Source organism: Dromaius novaehollandiae, chromosome 6, assembly GCF_036370855.1.
Source record: "Dromaius novaehollandiae isolate bDroNov1 chromosome 6, bDroNov1.hap1, whole genome shotgun sequence".
Classification (NCBI taxonomy): domain Eukaryota; kingdom Metazoa; phylum Chordata; class Aves; order Casuariiformes; family Dromaiidae; genus Dromaius; species Dromaius novaehollandiae.
This window is the reverse complement of record NC_088103.1, coordinates 30,666,120-30,687,529: the sequence shown is the minus strand read 5'-3', so window position 1 is coordinate 30,687,529 and position 21,410 is coordinate 30,666,120. Positions and strand designations below refer to the sequence as shown.

Here is a 21,410-nt window from a genome sequence, read left to right as displayed (position 1 = left end):
GCTGCGAAGGCGCCGAGCTGCGGCGCAGCAGCGCAGCTGTTCCCTCGCTCGTTCGCGGGCGGCGCCGTTACCACACGGCTGCACGTAGCCGCGGGGCAGGCTGCCTCGACGGGGCGCGGACCCGGCCTGGCTAGGGCCCCCGGTACGCGGCTGCCCGCGGCGCCGGCTCCTGGGGTCGTTCCCGGTTCCTCACAGGAGCGCGGGGCGGCGGCGGCCGCGGCACGCAGCGCCGGTCCCAACGGCCGCTTCCTCAGCAGGCGCGAGGCCGCAGCGGCCGCCCGCTCGGGCCGCCGTCCCCACGCTAAGCACGCCGGGAGCTGTAGTCGCCGCGGGGCCGAGCGGCCACGCCGCCTGCGCCATAGCGCGGGGCGAAGGCCGAGGGGCAGCTCACCTCGTCCATGAGGGGTGGCGGGAGTTCAAGCAGTTCGCAGTCTTCCTCTCCACCAGACTAGCAGACAGAAATCTTCACCGACGAGGGAAACTGGCAAGAAAAGGCGATTATTTCACCTTCTTGCGCCTCTCTCCCTGCTTGGGGAAGAAGAGTAGGGTGCGCTCGTTGTGTAGCCTTCCCTCCCCCCACGCGCAAGTGGTACGGCCCGCCGGAGGCCTGCGGGCCCCCGCCCCAGCCGGCTCGGCAGGCTCCATGGCAGATCCTGCTCAGTCCGGGCGCTCTATGAGCCCTCCCTCCCAGCTCTTAGAAGCGCGCTTTCTATTGGCTGCGGCCGAACGCTCTTGCCAATCAGGAAGCGGCTATCATGGAGGAAGGGAATAAATACAAGATGGCTGCTCGTATAAAACCAGGCATTGGGCTTCGCCCCGGCGATGGGGGAATAGAGGCTTTAACCCGCGCTCCGAGGGCTGCGCACCGCTCCTGGCCGCGCCGCTGCTGCCCCCCCGGGGGGAGCCAGACCCCGACCGTTGCTGCTCCCAACTGCGCTCAGCCGCTCCCTGCGGATCGCCGGCGGGGCCGAGGCCGGGTGCGGCGCCCGAGAGGCCCGAGCTAGGCCCTGCGCTCCGCTCCGCTGCCCGGGAGAGCGGCGCCGGCCCCCGCTGCTGCCCCGCCGCTCGCCCCCCGCGAGGCCCGGCTCTGGCGGCCATGGCCGTCTCCAGGTCGGTAGGAGCAGGGAAGGGCGGGGGAAGGAGGGCCGGCAGCGCGGCCGGGCGGCCCTGGCCTCGCTGTGGGGGTGGGTGGGTGGGGAGGGGAAGGAAGGGGAGAGAGGTGCCCGGGGCCCCGCTCGCCTCGGGGGCCTCGCCGGGGCCTCGCCGCTCCTCGGCGGCCTAGGCCGCCCCGCTGGGCCGCGGGGGCGGCTGCACGCTCTGGGGCCCGCGTTTGGCTCCCGGCCGCGGTAACTGCCGTGCCCGGCGCGCGGGGAGCTCCCTCGGCCCCCCTGGGCTCGGCTAGGCCCTCCTGGGGTTTTGCAGGCTCCCTTTTGCTTGCGGCGCCTTGGTCCTGTTGGCCACTCCTTGGTCAAGATAAACTGCCAGGAATCGGGTGTGATGATACCGAGTCCCCCTAAACTGTCAAGAAACCCTGCTGTTTTCAGAGCTATTACTTGCAAAGTAACAAAAATAAAGCAGGCTTTCATGGAGAAAAGCACTTCGTGTGTCCTGGCTCTGCCTCAAGATGTTGGGTAGTATCTGCTTACACACATGTGCGGTAGGGTGTGCCAGGGCTTAAACTATTCACCGATATAGAGGCGTATCATAATGGAGCTGTCTTATAAAAATAGTGAGTACAAATTCTTGTCATCTTTTTTGTGAAATGGGCACCTTAAGCTTCCAAACAGAATAGTTGAAACCATAAATCCAAATTAACCTTATGATAGATTAGCCTCAAGTCACATGTTGGTGGTATCTATGCACTTCTGAAGTGCTGTAACAGAAGTAAATTCTATTTATGAAGTGGTATATTGAGACTATAGCACAAAAAGTTCACTGTTTTTTGTAGCAGAATAAAGGTGCACATAATGAAAATCAATTGCTAGTGAAAGCTTACGGTAGCAATATGCCTTTTAAGATTTCTAGTAGCAGATGCTTTGGTTTGAGAAGCTTGGAAGCTTATGCAAAATATCCCTGTATCTTATTCTGCCCTTTTAGTATCAATTTGTTTATGTATTGGGGAGTTTTTTCCTGAGCTGTCCATAAAAGCTTGAAAACAGCAAGAGATTGCTTTAACAAGACTAACAAGTATATTAAAATACTAATGTAAGCCATCATGTAAAATAGAGTAATATTCTTATTCCATTATATCTGGGGCAATCTACTTAAATAATTATGCTAAGGTACATGTGGCATGGGGGCTAACTGGAATATCAAGATATAGCTGAGTAAATTGTATTCCGAGGTTGTGTTGTGTCTACTGTGAAGATTAGTTTCAAATCTAGTTACCAGTGTTTCTATATTTCTATAAAATCACACTGCTTTAGTGGAAAGCAGTAGTGCTTTATGCAAAGATGTAGATACACCTGTTCTGGTCTGGTAACTGGCATGAAAACTAATTTCCGTTTTGAACAAGGATCAGTCTTAAGCTTTGGCGTGAAGCACAAAAAAAATTGCTTGTCTTCTTAATGGTCATGTGCGATACACATTGCTTTAGTGTATACTTTTAAGGTCGAAACTGTGACACAAGTTGAACGTAAGGTGCGGAGCTTTAATAGAAGTGCCACAATATTTGTGAGTCTTTGACCTGATGGTGGAATTGTTTCAATTCCACATGTAAATCATGTAAAAGAATTACGTATTTTGGAACACTATAACACCTTAGTTATTTCTGGAGATCTTCAAACTTCCTATTATTTTCAGAAGTGATACTGTATAAATCTGGCCTTAGACATGTTCCTTTAATACATGCAGCAAAATCTGTCTATGTTCTTTTGAATTTATACAGCAACTCTCTTGACAAATGAACCTTTCAGCTGGTAGACTACAGGAACCCTGACATTATACTGTCAGTATTGAATTTGTAAATAGAAAAAGCTTGTCATCAATAGCTTCTATTTCAGAATGTAGAACTTCTAAGATCCTTTTCTTTCAGACTTATCATAGATACTTGCTTTGTACACTTATATACTGCAAAACTGCTTTTTTTTTTTTTTTTTTTTTTTTTTTTTGGCAGAGGGTGTGGTTGTTAGCTTCTCTACCGGTTCCATTTAATTGTAGAGATCTGAACTTGTCCTCTGGATAGTTACAGTTACCTCTTATATTTTTAAAGAGCCAACATCATCTTTCATTGTTGAGTGATTCTAATTATACAGCTGTGAGAAGTGAGGGAGAAGCAAGTTTATTGAAATTAATCTTTCTCCAAGGACCGTAGTCTTTGAGTGCATACCAGCCCTTAACTGATATTAACCAAAAACTTCATCAGTGTTAGTTGTGTATTGAAACCTCATTTAAAAACTATTTTTGGAGGTGGGTTTTTACATTCTAAAAACAGTACATTTTCAAGTGGCTGCTTTCCTAGTAAAGTTTAGTTTCTGCTGTTTGGCAAGTTGAAGCCTTTGTTAAAATCATAGTTGTTCAAAAAGATCTGAACAAATGTAAGAAATGCTTTGAAATCTAAAACTAGATCGGGAGTTTGCAGTTCTGCTATTAATAAGGTCAGCTTAATGGCTTCTGACACTTTAATCTGCATAATGTATACATGCTTGTTCTATCAGATTCTGCTGTTCTATAGACAGAAAACCTATTCCTATGTAACATTTCTATGATGATACATTAGAGAATACATCTAAAAGCAGAACAGTAGATACCTCATATCAAAAGATTTTGTGGAATAGTTTTTTTTTTTTTTTTTAATGCTCACTTCTTTATATATGCTCTTCATTTAAAAAAAAATCATCCTCTCCAAAAATATGTGTTGGTGGGTGGGAAGGTTGATTTTTCTTTCTATGAATGCACAAGCTAACCTCATAGGCATTTTTTTCTGTCTCCAGTCTTAAAGTATATATAAAGAAGTATAAATTTACACAGCTAATAAAAAAAGGAAAAAAAATAGTTCCTCTCAGTGGAACTGAGAAGTAAAGGAAGTGAGAGGTTTTGCTTCATCTTCATTCCTACTAAGTATGCATACAGTCCAAGTGCATAAATGCAATGGCTCATTAGTAATCTTTTGGAGATAGTTTAGATGGAAAAAATAACAGTACCAATTTACTGAAAATGGCAACAAATATATTGTTCTGAGATTACTGAGAATGATTGCGTTTCAGTAGATGATTCTGTTGATAGTACCTTTCAATTTCTAATCTCAGTATTCACACACAAATGAACTCAACTAATCATTAGAGGAAAAATTGCTTTCAGTTTCTTTTGGGTGTTCAAAGGCACCTCATGTATCACTATTTGAACGCCAAAACCACTAATAATGGCTTTCTCATTTTTGAGTCTTTACAGTATGAAGGAAACCATATGTTTTTAAAACATAGATAATTTAACCTGAATAGGTGTATCTTTAAGTTCACTCTGAAATATCTTTTTTATCTTGAAGACAGTCTCCTCAGGGGAATTTCAAGGCACTTCCCTAAATGAATATGGGAGAGTGTAACAACTTGCTGTTGCAAGCTCTTCTGGATTTGGTCCATATGAACTTAATTCTAGCTTCTAGAGTTTTCAGTATTTTCCTTTCTCAATTTATGCAAAACCAGGCATGTAGGCTGGGAATCCGCTTTCTGATTTAAAAGGCAGGAAAAAAAAATAATGTTGGAAGGCTATTGTAGTAAAGCTCCAGGAAAAATACATGCATTAAAAATAAGCAAGTTCGAATAAGTATGCCTCGTATGTTGCTCTCAGCATTTAAAGTGTAGGGTTGTGACTTCCCAAGAACAAATAGCTGCATTCTGTGGCGTCATTACTTATCTAAAATTTCAAGTTTAATACTACATTAACACCAGTTCGAATTTCTTACATGCTACCTAAATTATCCAAAGCCTCTGTTAGAACTTACACATACCTTTGGAAGCATTATTTTGGGGTTATTGCAGACTTTTTTTCTAAAGAGTGGGCTTACCTTCTAGCACCTTCAGAAGCCATTATTTCATGGTGGTTCTTGCTTGAAAGATAAGAAGTAAACTGAACAAGAAGTGTATTTTCCCTGCTACTTAAAGGCTTATGCATGTTGATTAAAATATGATGACTCTCCATTTTTCTCCTTCACCAGTGCTTGTAATCTGCATCATACCTACTCTGCTGCTAATCATCAGAATAGAGCAGGTACGCTACCTGATGAGATTGCAGGAGTTCCCTCTCAAGAGGAGGGGAAAAAAGTGTACCTCTCCCCTTACTGGAGATTTGTTCCAAGACTTGAACAGTGGACCTGCCTTCCCCAGTGCTGTTAGGGAGAGGGAGTGCCCACGCAGGCATGGTGAGGGGGGAAAGTAGAGTGGTGTGTGTACTACTGGCCAAATGAGATAGAGCTGTAAAATTTCTCAAGACACCTAACAGACTGGCATGAAAGTTGAAACCACGAATCTTGTCCTGATAAGAACTGTAACCCATTCCAGCAGCTAAAATAGGAATTTTTACCAAGGCATTCTGTCTCACTTGTTGATACACATTTTGTATTGTAGTTGTGTATCCTTACAGCTGTTTGAATTTCTTGTGCTGTCTCTTCTTTCTCATTATGTTTGTAATAATTGTTTATATGTACTTCATTTAGTTCTGAAAAAACTTTTGAAGTGAAAGGGTGGGCAAGTTGGGATGAAATGTGTGTTCCATCGTTGACTGTAGATACATATAAAAATTTTATTTGTTACTACTATATAATTAATGCTATGAAGTATACATTATATGCAATATACATTCTATATAGAATTATGTTAGTTCTACCATTTGTGTATATATACATATCACTATCTTGTGACTTATTCTACTACTGTCTTTTAAAACATTAGGTTGTATAATAAAGTTAGAAAGTAAGAATCTGTTAACACTGTCAGTGTAGTTCTACACATGTTCATTGTTATAGTCTCTGATCCCCATATATTGGGTGGGGTCCCTCTATTACCGTATGAGATCAGTAACTGTGTTCTTCATTTTTGTTGTTCAGCTTTTTTGATGGAGGACAGTGGAAAATGCAGTGTGTAATATTGTGACCGGTTTGAGGGAGCCGATTTAATTCCATGTTTTGTAGGAAACAAGGATTTCTCTCTTGTCTGCAGCCCTATCTTCATAACTACTTATTCCACATTTCCCCTGTATAAGAAGCAAAATCACAATCCATTCTTTGTGTCTATCCTCCTATGTTTTTGTTCTGAAATCTGTTCAGTGATTTTTCTCTTGCTTGCTAATTGTATATTGGAAAGCTTAGCTATTTAACACTTCAAATGCTTTAGTAGGTGTATGGGTTTTTTGAATCACGAAGCTGACCAAGTTGGGATTTGACCAAATGATGAAACACTGCTCTGAACAAGGGATTGTCAGGTCAACAAAAAAGCTATTGCATATACATTAGAAGTTAGGCTGAATTTCACAGTGATGTCATCTCTAAAAACCCCTGCCTAGTCTAAATTTTTGTTTAATGAAGTTTCCTAAGTTTCTGGGCTATTTCCATACTAAGAAAGTGCCTGGGATGTACCTGTGTCATGGAATGTGACTTATACCATTAAACTCTTTGAGTGTTTCCTTGCCTTTTGACAGGTGCCAGCTAGCGGCTTTCTGAGACAATTCTGGTTAGAGTGTTCCAGGGACCACCCCGCCAGGATTTTTTATACAGTCACCCAATTTTGATAGCTTGGAGAGTGTGCTAACCTAGATGTGAGCTGTTCTGTACCAGTTGGCCTTTACTGTGTGGGACTTCTCCCAGGCGTGTTGAACTTACTGGTACAGATACAACTGAAGAATCCAACCTGATCACTTCATTGACAGGACTGATCAGTTCACTGTCCTTTTCATACTTTGTAAAATTGTTGCATACATTTTCTTTTAGAACGTTTTTGGAGGTAGCGTTGATAATCTCCATATCTTGGCCTGGTCATTAGCTTTCCTGCTATTAGTTTTCTAATGTTTCTTTAATTGAAGGGCTTTCAAATCCATGGCCTTTGATTTCCAGCATAGTGCCATAAGCTTCATATCAAAAATTAGGATAGATGCCTCTTCAAATGGAGGACACCCCTCTTGGAGACGCACCTTTAGGCAGCAAGGAATTGAAGATTAGCACAAAAACTAGAACAGGTCATTGATTGGGGCATTTGCCTAATGTGTCTGGGTGCAGCTATTGCTCCCGGGGCTGTTTCTTTAGTTTAATGTGATGTGTACAAAACTGATCAGAAAGCGATGACTAGAACATGAAATCACAGTGCTCTATCTGGAGACTGCTGCTGAGTTAGTTGTGGCTCTTTTGAAAGTATTTGTTCTCATGTTTGTCTTTTTTTTTTTTTTTTTTTTTTTTTTAAATTCTGTAGCCTTTGTTGGAATAATGTACTGAAAGAGCAGCAGACTTGTTTAATGATTGGGAGGGAGGAAGTGATAAAGTTTGTGAAGTTTTATTCACAAACCTCCATTAGTTAACTAAATGAAATCTGTATGCATAGTCATTCTGCATGATAGTGTTGATTAGAGAGATTTCCCCTTAACCTAGCCAACCTAGCTATTCTGGTAAATAGCAGTTCAAATGAATGGTTTGCTATTACACTTTCTTTTTGCCAACTATCCTTCTGAGAGGACTGTTAGAGAAACTGTTTCAGAGTGGCAGTAGCCAAGTGGTGGAAGAGTCTGGTCCAATTTGGGATGGCTATTCCTCATTCCCATTTATGTCCTAATCACAGAGCTATTGGTTATTCCTGACTATGTGTCTCAGGCAGTTCTATGCTGGAGGTAAGAATTCAAACCTTGGTCAGCTGTATCAAAGCTAGTGTGCTTTAATGCAGTGTTCTGATTTTGATGACTTGGCATATTTGCGTGGGGAGGATTCCCTTGTCTAATCTAGGTGTTTTGTGCCCATTTAGGTGGTATAGTGTATTCTTGCAACTTCAGAAGGACAAGGATCTCCTGTATGTCCTGTGTTATGTCTGCCAACCCCATGTGGATGACTCATTCTGAAGTGTCTCAAGAGCTACTAGATGCCTGTTTTTAAGCACCCGAATTGGTGCCTCTGTGTCAGAAAAATCTCTGAACTCTACTGGTGTAAAAGCTCATGTGGTATTTATTAAAAGAAAAAAAAACTTAATTTGAATGCAGTACTTATGAACTGTTCATAAGAATTTACTAAGAGTTTTGAATTGCTGCTCCAGGTTCTTTCCTACAGATTATACTTCAGCAAGATGCAGTAATTAGAAATCTCAGGCTTTTCAAATAATAAAAAGGTATCTACCTTTCTGAAAAAGTGTTTTGCAATGAGCTTATATGGCATGAGTTCATATAGAGGTAGATTATGATTGCTTTCCCGTCAGTGAGATGTAGATGACTCTGAATTGGATGGTGGCAGTCACAAGCATTGCCTAAACTATTGCTTACGAGTGAAGTGAAAGATTTTATTTTTAATTTGAGATTCAACTAATTACAGCAGAGTTAATGTGCAGGAGAACTATCTTAGAGATCCATTTCATTTAGCATTCATTAGTATTTGAGTTTCTTTCATAAAAATGCGTACCTCTCTTTTGTTTTTGCTTTAGTTTTTTTCTTCCCCTAAGGCAGACATGAGAAACCTAGGGATTACTGTGATTTCCATGTGTTTAGAACAGTTTCTGATAGCCTGTGTTGAACCCTTTCTTAAGATAATATAGATTTTTGTCTGTGTTGTAGAGCATTTCACTGTTTACCCACCATAATGAATCTGACTTCTGTATTATATTTTGAGTTGTGTGAGCCACACTATGCTATACTTACAGCACTGTCTAGCATGTGAGGCAGTAACCACACCCCATTTGAAAACTGTTTTAGTTCTCTTCGGCTTTAAGAACTAGCTTAGACTAAGACTGTTAGTTTATTTTGCAAATCAAAAGCTTGTCAGAATTTATCAAATTCATTTTTTCCTCTCATTATAGATCCTCAAAACTGATTTCTTTAGAATTCTAGGTTTTTTTCATTCTGTTAATTTAAAAGTCTTTAAAAATGTTAATTTAACTCCCCCTAATATTAAGTGCTTGGTAATTGTGTATCAGGGAAGTTGGGGGAGGGAGGGGTGATCAGGCCAAGAGTATTCTTAGCCTGATGATGTTGGCTTTATCTGCCAGTTGTGTTCCCATGGCTTTTGCTGGGGTTTAAAAGCTGAAATCTTCCTGTATTGATGTCAGATAGTAGAAGGATGCTTTTGTTTTATTTTGCATTGCCTGTGGAAATTAAGCATATTACAATTTAAAATCACGTGTGTTACAGACTAAGCATATTACAGTTAGTCTTCTGTATTTTTAAGTAATATAGCATCAAAAGTTGTAGGTTATAGGTGCAGATTAACTCCAATCTTAGTTACAAAACTAGTAAACTGAAGGGTTTTAAGGGTGGGCCGTTATAGTGGTTTCCTCCTGTTTTGACACATGAGTTCTAGCAGAGGAAGTGGTCTAAGTTGTGCGTTCTGCTTGAATTTGGAGATGAAAAAAGATTCTCTTGTAGTTAAAGGAATGGGTAGCATTACTTAGCAGACTTTTTGAGGATATGGTACATGGATGTTTTATGGAGAGACGAAGACTGAAAATGGTGAGTTTAAGAATGAGAGAATAAGCACACTAAAGCAAGCTCTGGTAGCTCTGCAAGCTACTGTATTTTATACTGAATAGTACTGAGTGCTGTAAACTAGGTTGTGTTATTACTCTTAGAAACTTATTAAGGAAGAATACTGGTAAGTAACCAAGTACCTAAGTAACTGGTATTTTCTTCCTGATTAGTCCAGTATTAGAGATTTGGAAGACCTGGTTCTATAAAGCTTTTGTTTTCCCTCCTCTACTTCCTAACCCCACAAAATCATTGTTAGAAATGTTTGGCTTTTGATTTTTATGCAAGTTTAGAACAATTAACTAACTAGTAAATCGTAGCAATTGGAATTTCAGTTTTGTCTAGAGAAATTGAAATGGGCCCACCTATTTTAATGGTAGGGAGAGAATTATTTCAAAGCCAAAAAATGTCAGAGATGTGTCTAAAATATTACAATGATTTTAAGTTGGAAAAAAAACTTTATTAAATTAATATTTAGCCTGGTACCTCCAGCTTTTAGAAGGTTTGGGTTTTACAAATATTTATATTTTTGCAACATTATTGTGTTGGCTCTGTAGCACAGCTGTTCTCTTGAGGCACTGTTGTAGAGACTCGGGAATAAGCGAAGTTTAAAGGTGTCAAAGAAAATATAAAATGCAGTGATGTTAGAGAAAGGGTGTTAAGTTTTGGAATTAAAGTTAAATACAATTTTGGTGAAAAGTAAGTAGCAATAGATTAACATGAAAAATATTCATCCTTTTCATGTATTTGTTCAAACCTAAAGTATGTTTTCCTCAGGAAGAGGAGCTGTCAGGTTATCTGTATCCTCAATTCATTAGACTGATTTAGGCAAGCTTCCTTGCTGCATAAATTCCAGCTTCGTTTGCTACCATAAAAATACTACTCCGGTTATTGTTAATTTTAAGTCTAGAAGGTACAGTTCTGATTGCACTACCTGGATGGATTCTAGAGTTGTATTCAGTAGTGACACCGTACTGCCCAGTAAGCTAATGGATAAGGTAGGAACTTTGTAAAGAGAATTCTAACTTCTTGACTTAAAATTGAAACAGTTATGAAAGACTTGTCACTTTTGACATTGATTTAATAATCTGAATAGCCTAACTTTTTTATTTAAATACTTCTTTGCTTGCTTGTGCAGTAATTCTAAAGAAGAAAATTATTTTCAGAATGGGTAACTTTTATCTGGGTATTTTTAACTAATCCAGTGTTACTGTGCATGCTGATCTGCTAGCTAAATTCCTATATATTTCATTGGAAGGCCAGGGGTATCAGATTTATTTCAAAACTGTAAATAAAACAACTGGGTTGGTCTTGTATACTCCAGGGAGCTAGGGAGAAAATAGGTGAAAAGTAAAAATTTGCGGTATCTTGAAAAAGCAGAGCCTTGTGTTACAGATCACAGGCTGTATCTTCAAAAGAAAAGATAATTCACAAAATGAGGAGTTGAGAGCTGTTTTCTCTGTTAGATGAAACTTGTCGTTGAAGACTGCTTACAGCCTAACAGTTTTTCAAGAACGGAAGTGTCCTTTCTCGGGACAAAACAGGGACCCATTTCATTTATTTTCCTGTACTTTGCAGAATTCTTAAAGTAATCTTTTTAACAATTTTTCTTTGTTAATTTCTCTGTTTCAATGCGCTTTTAGAACAGGTACACTTACTGTTGGAAAATTAAATGTTTCTCAGCCTGTGTATTGACAGTCTTCAGGCAAACACTTCATTTGCATTAGATAAGCTGGAAAATCTGGGGATATATTAATAGAAAGGGGCAGCTGAACTATAAATAGCCTAACTTTTTTGTCAATCATATTTAGGCTTGATCGTCTCTTTATTTTACTGGACACCGGTACAACGCCAGTAACAAGAAAAGCAGCTGCGCAGCAACTTGGGGAAGTAGTGAAACTGCATCCTCATGAACTGAACAATCTCTTATCTAAAGTAAGCATCTCTCACTCTCTATCTCTCTCTCTCCCTCTCTCTCTCACCCCCCCTTTTTTTTTTAACATGCTATCAGCACTTTAACTGTAAGAATAAACTAGTTTTATGGGGCGTGTGTTCTGTGGGAAGAAGAGGCAAAAAGTGTAGTCTTTTGCAGTACTCTCTGAAAACAGACGACTGAAGAAAATTAGGAGACCGCTTCTGTTAAGCCTGCTGCTTTGTCAGCCTCTGAGATGGTTATGCAAGTCAGGTTTCCCTTTGTACTTCATATTGATATTCCTGTTTGCTGTAAGTTCAGTTTTTAATCTATGAAGAGGAGCTCTATTGCTTCTTAAAATTTCTGCTCCTGCCTTTAAAGATTGTTACTTGTATGATATAGGGCTAAAAATATAGGAGGCTGCATGTCTTTAAAAGGGCTGGAAAATGGAAACAGATTTCCATTAGTTAAAGACTTGAATCTGGCCAAGTCCAGTAAAACCACCAAAAATAGTTTGTCTGACAGCTGGAAACGACTGAGTGACCTCAATTCTGTTCTTATTGAACAGGTGCCCTCACAGCAATTGGTGCTATCAACAGAGTGGCCAAGGAGTCATGAATATCAAACCACTTTCAGTGAAAGAAATAGTTTTTCCAGGTTCGAGGCATAGTGCTAAATTAGTTTAGAGAAGCATATGTTGCTAAAGGTGACCCATGTTGTCCTCCTTCAATAAAATTACTTGGAAGTTTTCAGGTCTATTAATCTTTTTGAGCACTTCCTTTTAGAAAGCAACAACAGTTTCAAGCTTAGCTCAGTGCTTGGAGGAAATAGCCTGCCTCTTAAAAAGGAAGGTTTTGCTAAACTTGGCTGATGGGACTTAATACATCTTAAAAGTTCTTACTGTCTTGCTATCGCAAGGCTCATGGCTAAGCGATGTGAATGAATAGTAAAGGCTGCTCATGGTTCTCTTGTATTCTTGTCCTTTGTTTTTTGCTGTGTTTTAAATATTGGCTTAATCCATAGCATTAAGTGTATTTTATATAGTGTTTAACAGCCTATGGATGTTCTACAAGCACATTTTTAGCTGATCTTAAATATTTTTTTAAGACCTAATTCATTGTACAATCTCTCTTTAAAGGTATTAGTATATTTGAGAAGTACGAACTGGGATACTCGTATTGCAGCTGGCCAGGCTGTTGAAGCAATAGTGAAAAATGTACCTGAGTGGAATCCAACTCCAAGATCAAAACAAGGTGCTTCTTAAATGAATTGTATAGAATTGATTGTGTATCTGATGCAACCTGACTGATGAGTCTTCTCAAGGAAACTGTGCTATTCTGTTTTTATGAGCATTGGGTGTGCGTGAACTGCAGTAGATCTCTTTGGCTTTAGATGTTCATATTCAGTTACAGCAATGTGCTTGACCTTTGCTTCTCCTAAGATTCTTACGCATGTGCTCTGTACTCTCAGAAACTTTTACTTTTGCGCTTAAAAGGAATAATTGGTGAAGCAATAGAACTTTTAACCAGTTAACTTTGTTATATTTTGCAGACACTTTTCTCCTTTGTTCTGTTCCCCTGCTTGTATCACCTTTCTAAGGGAGTTGAAATGGTCACTTGCTGCAGTCTATTCTGCTTATATTCATTCTGCATCTGGAATTGTGTTAGGGATGTTAGAGGGTATAGCTCTGCCACTGCTTTTAGCAGCTTACTTATGGACCTATTGTCAGTGATTTTGTCTAATTCCTTTTTGAACCTGTTGATACTGTCTGCGTTCACAATTTTCTGTGGCACAGGTTCCAGAAATTCATGAATCTTCTTGTCGTTTCTTAACTAAAAAATTTCCTTGTCTATTTTAAGCTAATCTCATACTTGTATCATTCACTGTCTCTTGGTTCTAGTACTGTAAAATTTGGTAACTTCTGCATTTGCCTTCATGATTTTTGTAAACTTCCATCATATTTCTCCCCTCCAACAGTTTTCTCCTCTCCAAGCTGAAGAACTGCAGCATCTTTAGTCTCTCCTCACAAGGCAGCTATGCTGTCTTTTGGATGACTTTATTTGCCCTTTTCCATGCTTTCTCCCACTCTTATATCCTCTTCAAGATGCACAGTATGGAACTGCTCATAGTGCACCAACATCCAGATTTCTGATATTTATATATAGCGGCAAAATGAGATACTCTTGTCTCATTTTTAGTGTCCTTCCTGACGATGGCCAAGATTTATTTGGTTGTTTTGGCTGTCACTGCGCAGTAAGCTGGTAAATACAGAAAACTGTCAAAAGCGTCTCCAAGATCTTTATTGAGTGTTAACTGTCAGTTTTGAATTCAGCATTGTGTAGGCATGATTTAAGTTCCTGATGTTGCAGCTTATCTGCTATCTCTGCCCATCACTCAGTTCTGAGAGTCCTTCTCGGTACCTTACTGCCACTGTGACATTTGGTTACCTGAAAGCTTAGTGTAACGAACATGGTTGGGGGAAGTGTGTGCATAGTGAAATCTGCTTCTTATTGCTTAAAACACTGAATAGAACTGGTTTCAGCATTAATCCCTGACTTTTAGTCATCTTGAAAAGTGACCATTATGCCCTATTCCTTGCTTTCTATTCTTTAACTAGCTTTCAGTCCATAAAAGGACCTTTTCCCCAATTCTGTGGTCACTTAGTTCCTTCAGTTTTTGGTATGAAATTCTGCCAAAGGCTCTTGAGGAGGGGATATATGCATATTTTTATACGTACATGTATATACATTTTATATGTATATACCTTATATATGTAAATACATCTATGCAAATGTTAATGCTATTTTTTATATATATATATATATATATGCATCTCCACTGTATCCACTCTATCCACCTGTTGGATTTCTTTGAGGACATTGATAATCAGGTTAGAGAGGGTTTTTTTCCATGAGCCATGCTGACTGTTTTCCAGTAAATCATGTTTATCCATAAACTCAATAGCTTTATTTATAGACTCCACCATCTTACCAAGGATGGAAGTCTGATTCACCAGTCTGTAGTTCCCAGGATTACTTCTAAAACTCTCTCTGCACATGGGATTTTAGAGGCAACCTATCAGTCTTCAAGCACAGTGGCTATTTTTAATGACAGGTTAATACATACTGCCCAGTTCTCACGTATCTGCCTCTCACATTTGAAGCTGTAGAAGTAGTTATGTATATTTGAGAAACAGGTAGCATTTAACACAGCTGACTGGCTGTGTAGGCCTTTGTTTCTGTTTTTGATTTCACTTAAATTTGATATACTATTTAAATGTGTTTTACAGTAGTCTGCTTAGTAATATTTCAGTTCTTTGGCTTGCTGCAAATCATTTTTCTTTTTATGTATGTTTTATGAAATGCTAACTTTTTCTTTAGGTCTGAAGAAATTTAGGCATTCATTTTGTATGAAGTGTTTTGCATGTAATTGAACTCATTTACTGTAAGTCAACAAACTTCCATAAATATGTTGGGGCATCATATCAAACTAATGTTAGAATCTTTTTTTGGTAGGCAACAACTGTATTTTATACTGCCGATTACAATTCGGGATGTGAGCATGCTGGATAATAAAGGAGTGGCAAGTCTTTTTGGATGCTAAGCTGCGTGTGGCTAAGGCTGAGAGGAGGGATGCTTTGAAAGTGAATTCATAAGAAGGATATGATAGACACCTTGTGAGGAGCAGCTCTCTTCTGTGATAGTATTAACTGCTGTGTCTGCAGCTGGATTTGAGAAGAGCTGATAAACTAGTCCTCAGTAGCCTTTGATAGCTGGCTCCTTCCCATACCAGTAAAGACTACTTTCCAGCTTCCATTCCAGGGATGCCTTGCTGTTGGTCATATGATATAGTGTTGGCATGATACTTGTGTTTGAACTATTTGTAAGCCATATGTAGCTCAAACTGCAAGCTGGCCATATATATGTACAGAGAAAATCTTTAATTGCATGTCAGTGTCCAAAAATCTTAAGTGAAATTTGTTGAGGGAAAAAATATTAGAAGCATGAGGGTTTTTTGTTTGGTTGGGTTTTTGCTCAGTTAAATGCACTGAGATTTTTCAGCCTTTCTTTGTGAAGTGGAGCCTTTAAATTATGGGTATCAGAATGCTGTATGTCTGGTCATCCCTTTGGGGGAGAGATTATTTCTTCTTCCTCATCTCCTTTCTCTTCTGCCTACACTTTGACTGAAAACAACTTTCATCACACTTTCGTTAATATTATTTTCCATGTCTGTCTAGAACCAGGCTCAGAAAGTCCTATGGAAGATTTGCCTTCAACTGATCGGTTACGTTTTGACAGATTTGATATATGTCGATTGTTAAAACATGGTGCATCTCTTCTTGGATCCGCTGGTGCAGAGTTTGAAGTCCAAGATGATAAATCAGGTATATCTTTATATTTGACTTGCAGATGAGAAAAATCTAGTGCATTGAAAAAGTTTGTGTTGGCGATGTTCTTTGTCTGGTCATGCATGGCTTTGTGGAATGCTGGGAAATAACAGGAAGGAAACATGCTCCAACATAACTGGTTGCTTATATTTTCTTTCTTGAGTTAGAGGAGTGAATTATGGCTACATAACTTTCTTTGAGAGTCTCAATGGTAAGACATTGAGATTAATTTTTTTTTCTTATTAGAATTAGTGTGCATATACTAAAGAAGGGGAGCAGAGAAAGCAATGTCAAAGGCTGCTGTCGAATTTCTGTAGCCCTGTTTTTTAAGGGGCTCAGGAAGTATAAATGACTTGCTCTTGATTAGAACAATGTTCCCAAATATAATTAGCAGAATATGGCTTATTAAAAGGCATGAAGGCTTCTAATATAGCGTGATGGCACAAATACTGTGGTAAAGCTTTTGAGGTTGGATGGTCAAATATTTAAAACATTCAGTACATGTTAAGATGCTTAATATTTGTTAATTAACCACTCTTCTTTATAGGGCTTGCATTCAATGCTACACAGAATGAAATGTTTACTATTTTGTTTCCTTCCAGACAGTGGTTACTGGCCTTGTTTATAGCATAATACAGGCTTTCCTCTAGTGCTTATAGTTGTGACATTTGAGTGCTTTTACAGACACTTAGTTCAGTGTCCTGGTGGAAAAGAGGTAGAATAATCTTTTTCTTCAAAGAGACATAAAGAGAACATAAAATAAAACTTACCTAGTATCAGTTAAGTTATGGTTTCTCTTAAGAGATCTTGTGCTTTTCTGTTAGAATGCTTGCACTTTTGGTCTCTCTTAAGGCTCATAAGAAATGTAGAATATGCACTGTGTGTGTGTGAGGTATTTCTTGTTTCAAGTGACTTGTCTGGTATCTTTCTGGAGCTCTTCAGTGGAGAGGATTGGGTTATAGCCGTAAAATGGCATTGAATTATTTTAATCTACAAGGCTCTTGTTCTTTCCTTACCCTACCGCCCTGCTGTACTTCCAGTCCACCTTCCAGTTTCTGCACCAAATGAAATGGTGCTATAGGTAGGAAGCCACTCTGACTTCATAGCTTTGATTCACTTGTTCCCTGAGCATGATTCATTCTGTGCAGGGTACACAGAAGATTGCTAGCTCCGGAAGGAACACAACCCATGGTTCCTGATGTTCAGGCCGTATCCTGTCTGTTAAGCTTCACAACTGTTTTATTGCTTGCCACCTTTTATGCTAGGTTAATAAGGTGTTCTACAAATCTCATCTCTTCTAATAAAATCCCACCTGTTCAGAAATCAATTAGATGGAATATGGCATTTTAGCTGTTTTTAAGTGTGGTACTTATCCCAGTGCTTCACAACACATGCTACTGTAAATCATATGAATGAAAATGAGCTATGACTTTAGTTCTTGCTTTTTTTAACTGGTGGGGAAATGTACATAGGCTGTTTTCTCTTCTGCATTTTCTAGCTGTTTTCCTTTAAGTGAGTTTCCAGCATGAATGGATGTATAAAGCAAGGCACGTAATGAATTTGTGGACTTAGTCTTTGGCAGCTTTTTCATAAGGTGAACTTGTGCAAGGAAAGTAAAATATTCTAGGGAATGGAAGTTGTTTGTATTTCCTTATTTGCCACTTAAATGCTACAACGAAAAATACCCAAGTGGGTTATTGACATGATATCTCAAACATGGTGTATACCCAAAATTTCTGTCAGTATTGGTCACCTACTTATGAATTTCTGTGAAAATCCTTCAATGGATAACAGAATAGGAATCGATTCTCTTAATTGCTTTTCAGTAGCCCTTTGGACGCATAGTTACAAAGGCATTAGTGACTAAAAAAAGCCAAACTTCTGATTGGTTTCCATACCACATGCAAAAATACTGTGAAGCCTGACCGACCTATAAGCTACAAGTTCTGGTTTATATGTAGCAAACTCACTTGGCGAGTTTATCCTGCTAGGGCACTAAAATCCTCTGTTCTTGTGTTCACTCAAAATCTAGGTATTAAGTACTTCAGGTGTTCATTTAAGCTTCACAAGTTTCTTGAGGCGGCTGCTAAGATCTTAACTTCTTAAATGAGCCTTGCCTGACACAAAGTTTGAGGATTAGGTTTTGAACAGGCCCTAGTACCCTAGGAAAATTGTGTTTATGCCTCAGTCTCCATTTCTTTGGGGTATTTCTAGTCTGGGCAAAAGGGAAGGAAGCAGTTAGGTCCTGTGCATCTGACAAGAAAGAATGTTTCTAAAGAAGGTAGAGGTTCAGGTTTTCAAAAAAAAAAAAAAAATCTGAACTTAATACAGAAATACAGTATTAAACATGAGGGAAAAAATTCTTTACTGTGAGGGTAGTAGAGCACTGGAACAGGTTGCCCGGAGAGGTTGTGGAGTCTCCTTCCTTGGAGATGCTCAGAAGCTGTCTGGAGACAATCCTTGGAAATGTGCTCTAGGTGACCCTGCTTGAGCAGGAGGGTTGGACTAGATGCTCTCCAGAGGTCCCTTCCAACCTCGACCATTCTGTAATACTGGACTGAGTATCAGTTCAGGCTTTTTGCTGCTGCTTGTAATTTCTTAAGTATCTAGTTTCTGACAGAAAACAAACTTTTGGAGATGAAAAAAATCTTACAAAGAAAAAAAGAAACAACATTAAAAGAAAACAAACAAACAAATCCCAAGCTGCCAAATCTGAAAATCCAGTGAGGATGTATGTGCTCAATAACAAATGCCAGTTCTTGATCCAGTTGTTGGATGTTTTTTTTAATGTGTGAATTCTCTCCTCCTACTTCCCTAAAATACAGAAGATCTAAATTTTTTACTTCTGTGGAGAGAATTTCATGGGAGCTATTTTTTTCTGTTAAAAAACAGTGTTGCTTCAAGCAGCAGTATAGCTTCAACAGCAAAAAAGGTCTTTTTAGGAATCAGTCTGAGATTAAAACATTCTAGTCATGCATTATCCAAATACAACTTAATTCTGTGCAGCTTTTGGTTTTGTTATATTATTTCATTGAGCAAATCTTCAATAATATATCTAGTTGGAAGTCTGACGCATCTTATGTTTTAAACTTCTAGGCGAAATTGATCCTAAAGAGAGGATAGCACGACAGAGGAAACTGTTACAAAAGAAACTTGGCCTTGATATGGGTGCTGCAATTGGGATGAATACCGAAGACCTCTTCAATGATGAAGATTTGGACTATTCTCCTTCTTCAGTTTCACTTGTTAACAAACAACCTGTAGGTAAAACCTTGGGCTGTTTGTCTGCAAGGGAATAACACAGTGCTTTATTTGTACTTCTGTATTTGCAATTCCTTGTATTTTAAGTATAATGCTCAACTTTAAATATGGTATGTTTTGGCTTCCTGAACTCTTAAATGCCATAGTTGTGCATTAGTCTTATCTGGTCTTAAACTGCAGGTCTGAATTTCAAATCATGGAGGGTGGCTTGGGGAGGTTGAGAGTGCTGTGGGTTTGGGGATTTTTTCAGGACCTTCATTGTAAGAAGAGTTGACAAGGAATAATTTCTTTTTCAGACTCTTCAGGCTGCTGAGTTAATTGACTCAGAGTTTCGAGCTGGTATGAGCAGTAGACAAAAGAACAAAGCCAAAAGAATGGCTAAGCTATTTGCCAAGCAAAGATCCAGAGATGCAGTGGAAGCTAATGAGAAGAGGTATAATAGTGAACTGTTTTACTCTGATTTCTGTTAAGCAAGGGTTATAATTTGGTTTGTCTGAAAAACTTCCTACAGTCTTTGGCTCTTAGTCTTATGCATGTTAATTGCACTGATGGCAAAACACTTGTGCCATACTTATTCCCGGTAGAGACTTTATTAAGGACTTAACTTTGTAGGAATCTTGAAATAGTGGGAGATTATTCTTAGAAATTTCTGTTTTGTCCCTATTATATATGGCTTGAGAATACTGCATGAAAATGGGGGATTTATGAAGATGATGATTAAAAATTTCAGATACAGCTTTCCTATGTATGTTTCTTTTTTCACTGTAGTTTATAGTGGCATGTTATTATACCTACTACATTTTTAATGAGCAATGAACTATTTTTGGGGGGTGAAACTGTCCTCCGCACCCCTCCCCGAGAATTTCACTTTTTTTTTTTTTTGAAAAGGCTGAGAAAGATTGTAAACTTGGGATGGCATTCTGCTGTTGCCTGACTGAATTTTTTTTTACATATAACTTCTACCTATACTGTATATTTCAGAAGGTATTAATCAAACTTCTTTTGTATTCCTGCCACATGTTACTATTTCTGAGACTTCAGTTGTAGGAGTAATTACTTCCCTTAAAACATACTTTCAGTTCATAAACTTGTATTTGTTCCTTTTTAGCAATGATAGCACTGATGGGGAACCAGAAGAAAAGAGAAGAAAAGTTGCAAATGTTGTCATCAACCAACCTGCCACAGACTCAAAAACATTGGTAGAAAACGCTCCAGAAGAGGTACTGTTTGGTATTAAAGAATTGAATGATAATGTCTGCTAATGTTAAGAGTAACATAAAATAAGATTTCTTCACGGTCCCAGTTATTCTAATCCTGAATGAGTTGTTGTTTACTTGTTCTAGTATTATGAGAAATGGAGGCATAAATAATGTCATTGCCAATTTCATTTTGCATGTAATGAAGCAAGTGTGCTTCAAATGGGAAATAGCATTGAGAGAAAACATATCTAATTCATTGGTAGCAGTTTGACCCAAATGGACCTGAGCAGGCAGATGACAGGTGTCATACTAGTATCAATCTTAAATGTAGGTGCCTTTGGACATTAGACTGTAAAAACTGTGCTAAGCAGGTGAAGATAATAAGAGATCACACTGAATCATAAACAATTTGATGTGAATGGTCATGTACATTTTGTTTAATCTTTGCCCTACTATAATTAGGCTTAATTGAGAATTAAGTTTTACCTTTAACTGAGGATTTAAACAACACCTTGGTGAAAAACTCACATTTACTTCACTAGACCAAAAATCTGAAATATTGTAAGAAATGCTGTAGTAGAATGCAACCGGTCCATAGAAGTTTATTTTGAAGAAATAATAAACTCTTGTCTGTTTAAAAAAAAAAAAAAAAAAAAAAAAATTCCCAGACATAGCTTAGTAACTAAATTCTTATTTACAAAGCAGTGATTGGAAAAAATCCCTTATCATTAATCTTTCTTAATAAGTTAAGGCTGAGTAGCTGCTAGTTCCTAGCCTTTTAAATACCTTGTCTTGCCTTTATGATGGTGTGAAGTTCCTGAAGTTAGCATCTTTACTAACTTCCTTTCCATAGCCATGCCAGTTTCCTCATAGGAAATCTTGGGGATAGTGGTTATGCTCCTTTTGGTTTTCAGAAGCATGGAATACATTTTGAAAAGGATAGTGTTTATTACTGGATCAAAGTGACCCAATTTGCTTATGTTGTGTATTTTCAAAGTAAGATTTGCCTATT

At 38.9% G+C, this 21,410-nt stretch overlaps 1 protein-coding gene across 3 annotated transcripts in view; it reads left to right on the top strand.

The window, feature by feature from the left end:
- Nucleotides 1-626: 626 nt before the first annotated feature.
- The window catches only part of BTAF1 (B-TFIID TATA-box binding protein associated factor 1), a 58,183-nt gene continuing 37,399 nt past the window's right edge, over nt 627-21,410 (top strand). The window contains exons 1-7 of one of the 3 annotated variants that reach the window (XR_010389732.1): nt 627-1,110; nt 11,451-11,574; nt 12,690-12,804; nt 15,789-15,935; nt 19,035-19,198; nt 19,496-19,632; nt 20,308-20,419. Coding sequence is in view for 2 of the 3 variants with exons in the window: in XM_026094131.2 (XP_025949916.1) it covers nt 1,097-1,110; nt 11,451-11,574; nt 12,690-12,804; nt 15,789-15,935; nt 19,035-19,198; nt 19,496-19,632; nt 20,308-20,419 (813 nt within the window). In the remaining variant the exon portion in view is untranslated. Of the gene's footprint in view, nt 1,111-11,450; nt 11,575-12,689; nt 12,805-15,788; nt 15,936-19,034; nt 19,203-19,495; nt 19,633-20,307; nt 20,420-21,410 lie in introns of those variants that run through there. The other 2 variants (XM_026094131.2, XM_026094133.2) reach the window with 2 other exon arrangements.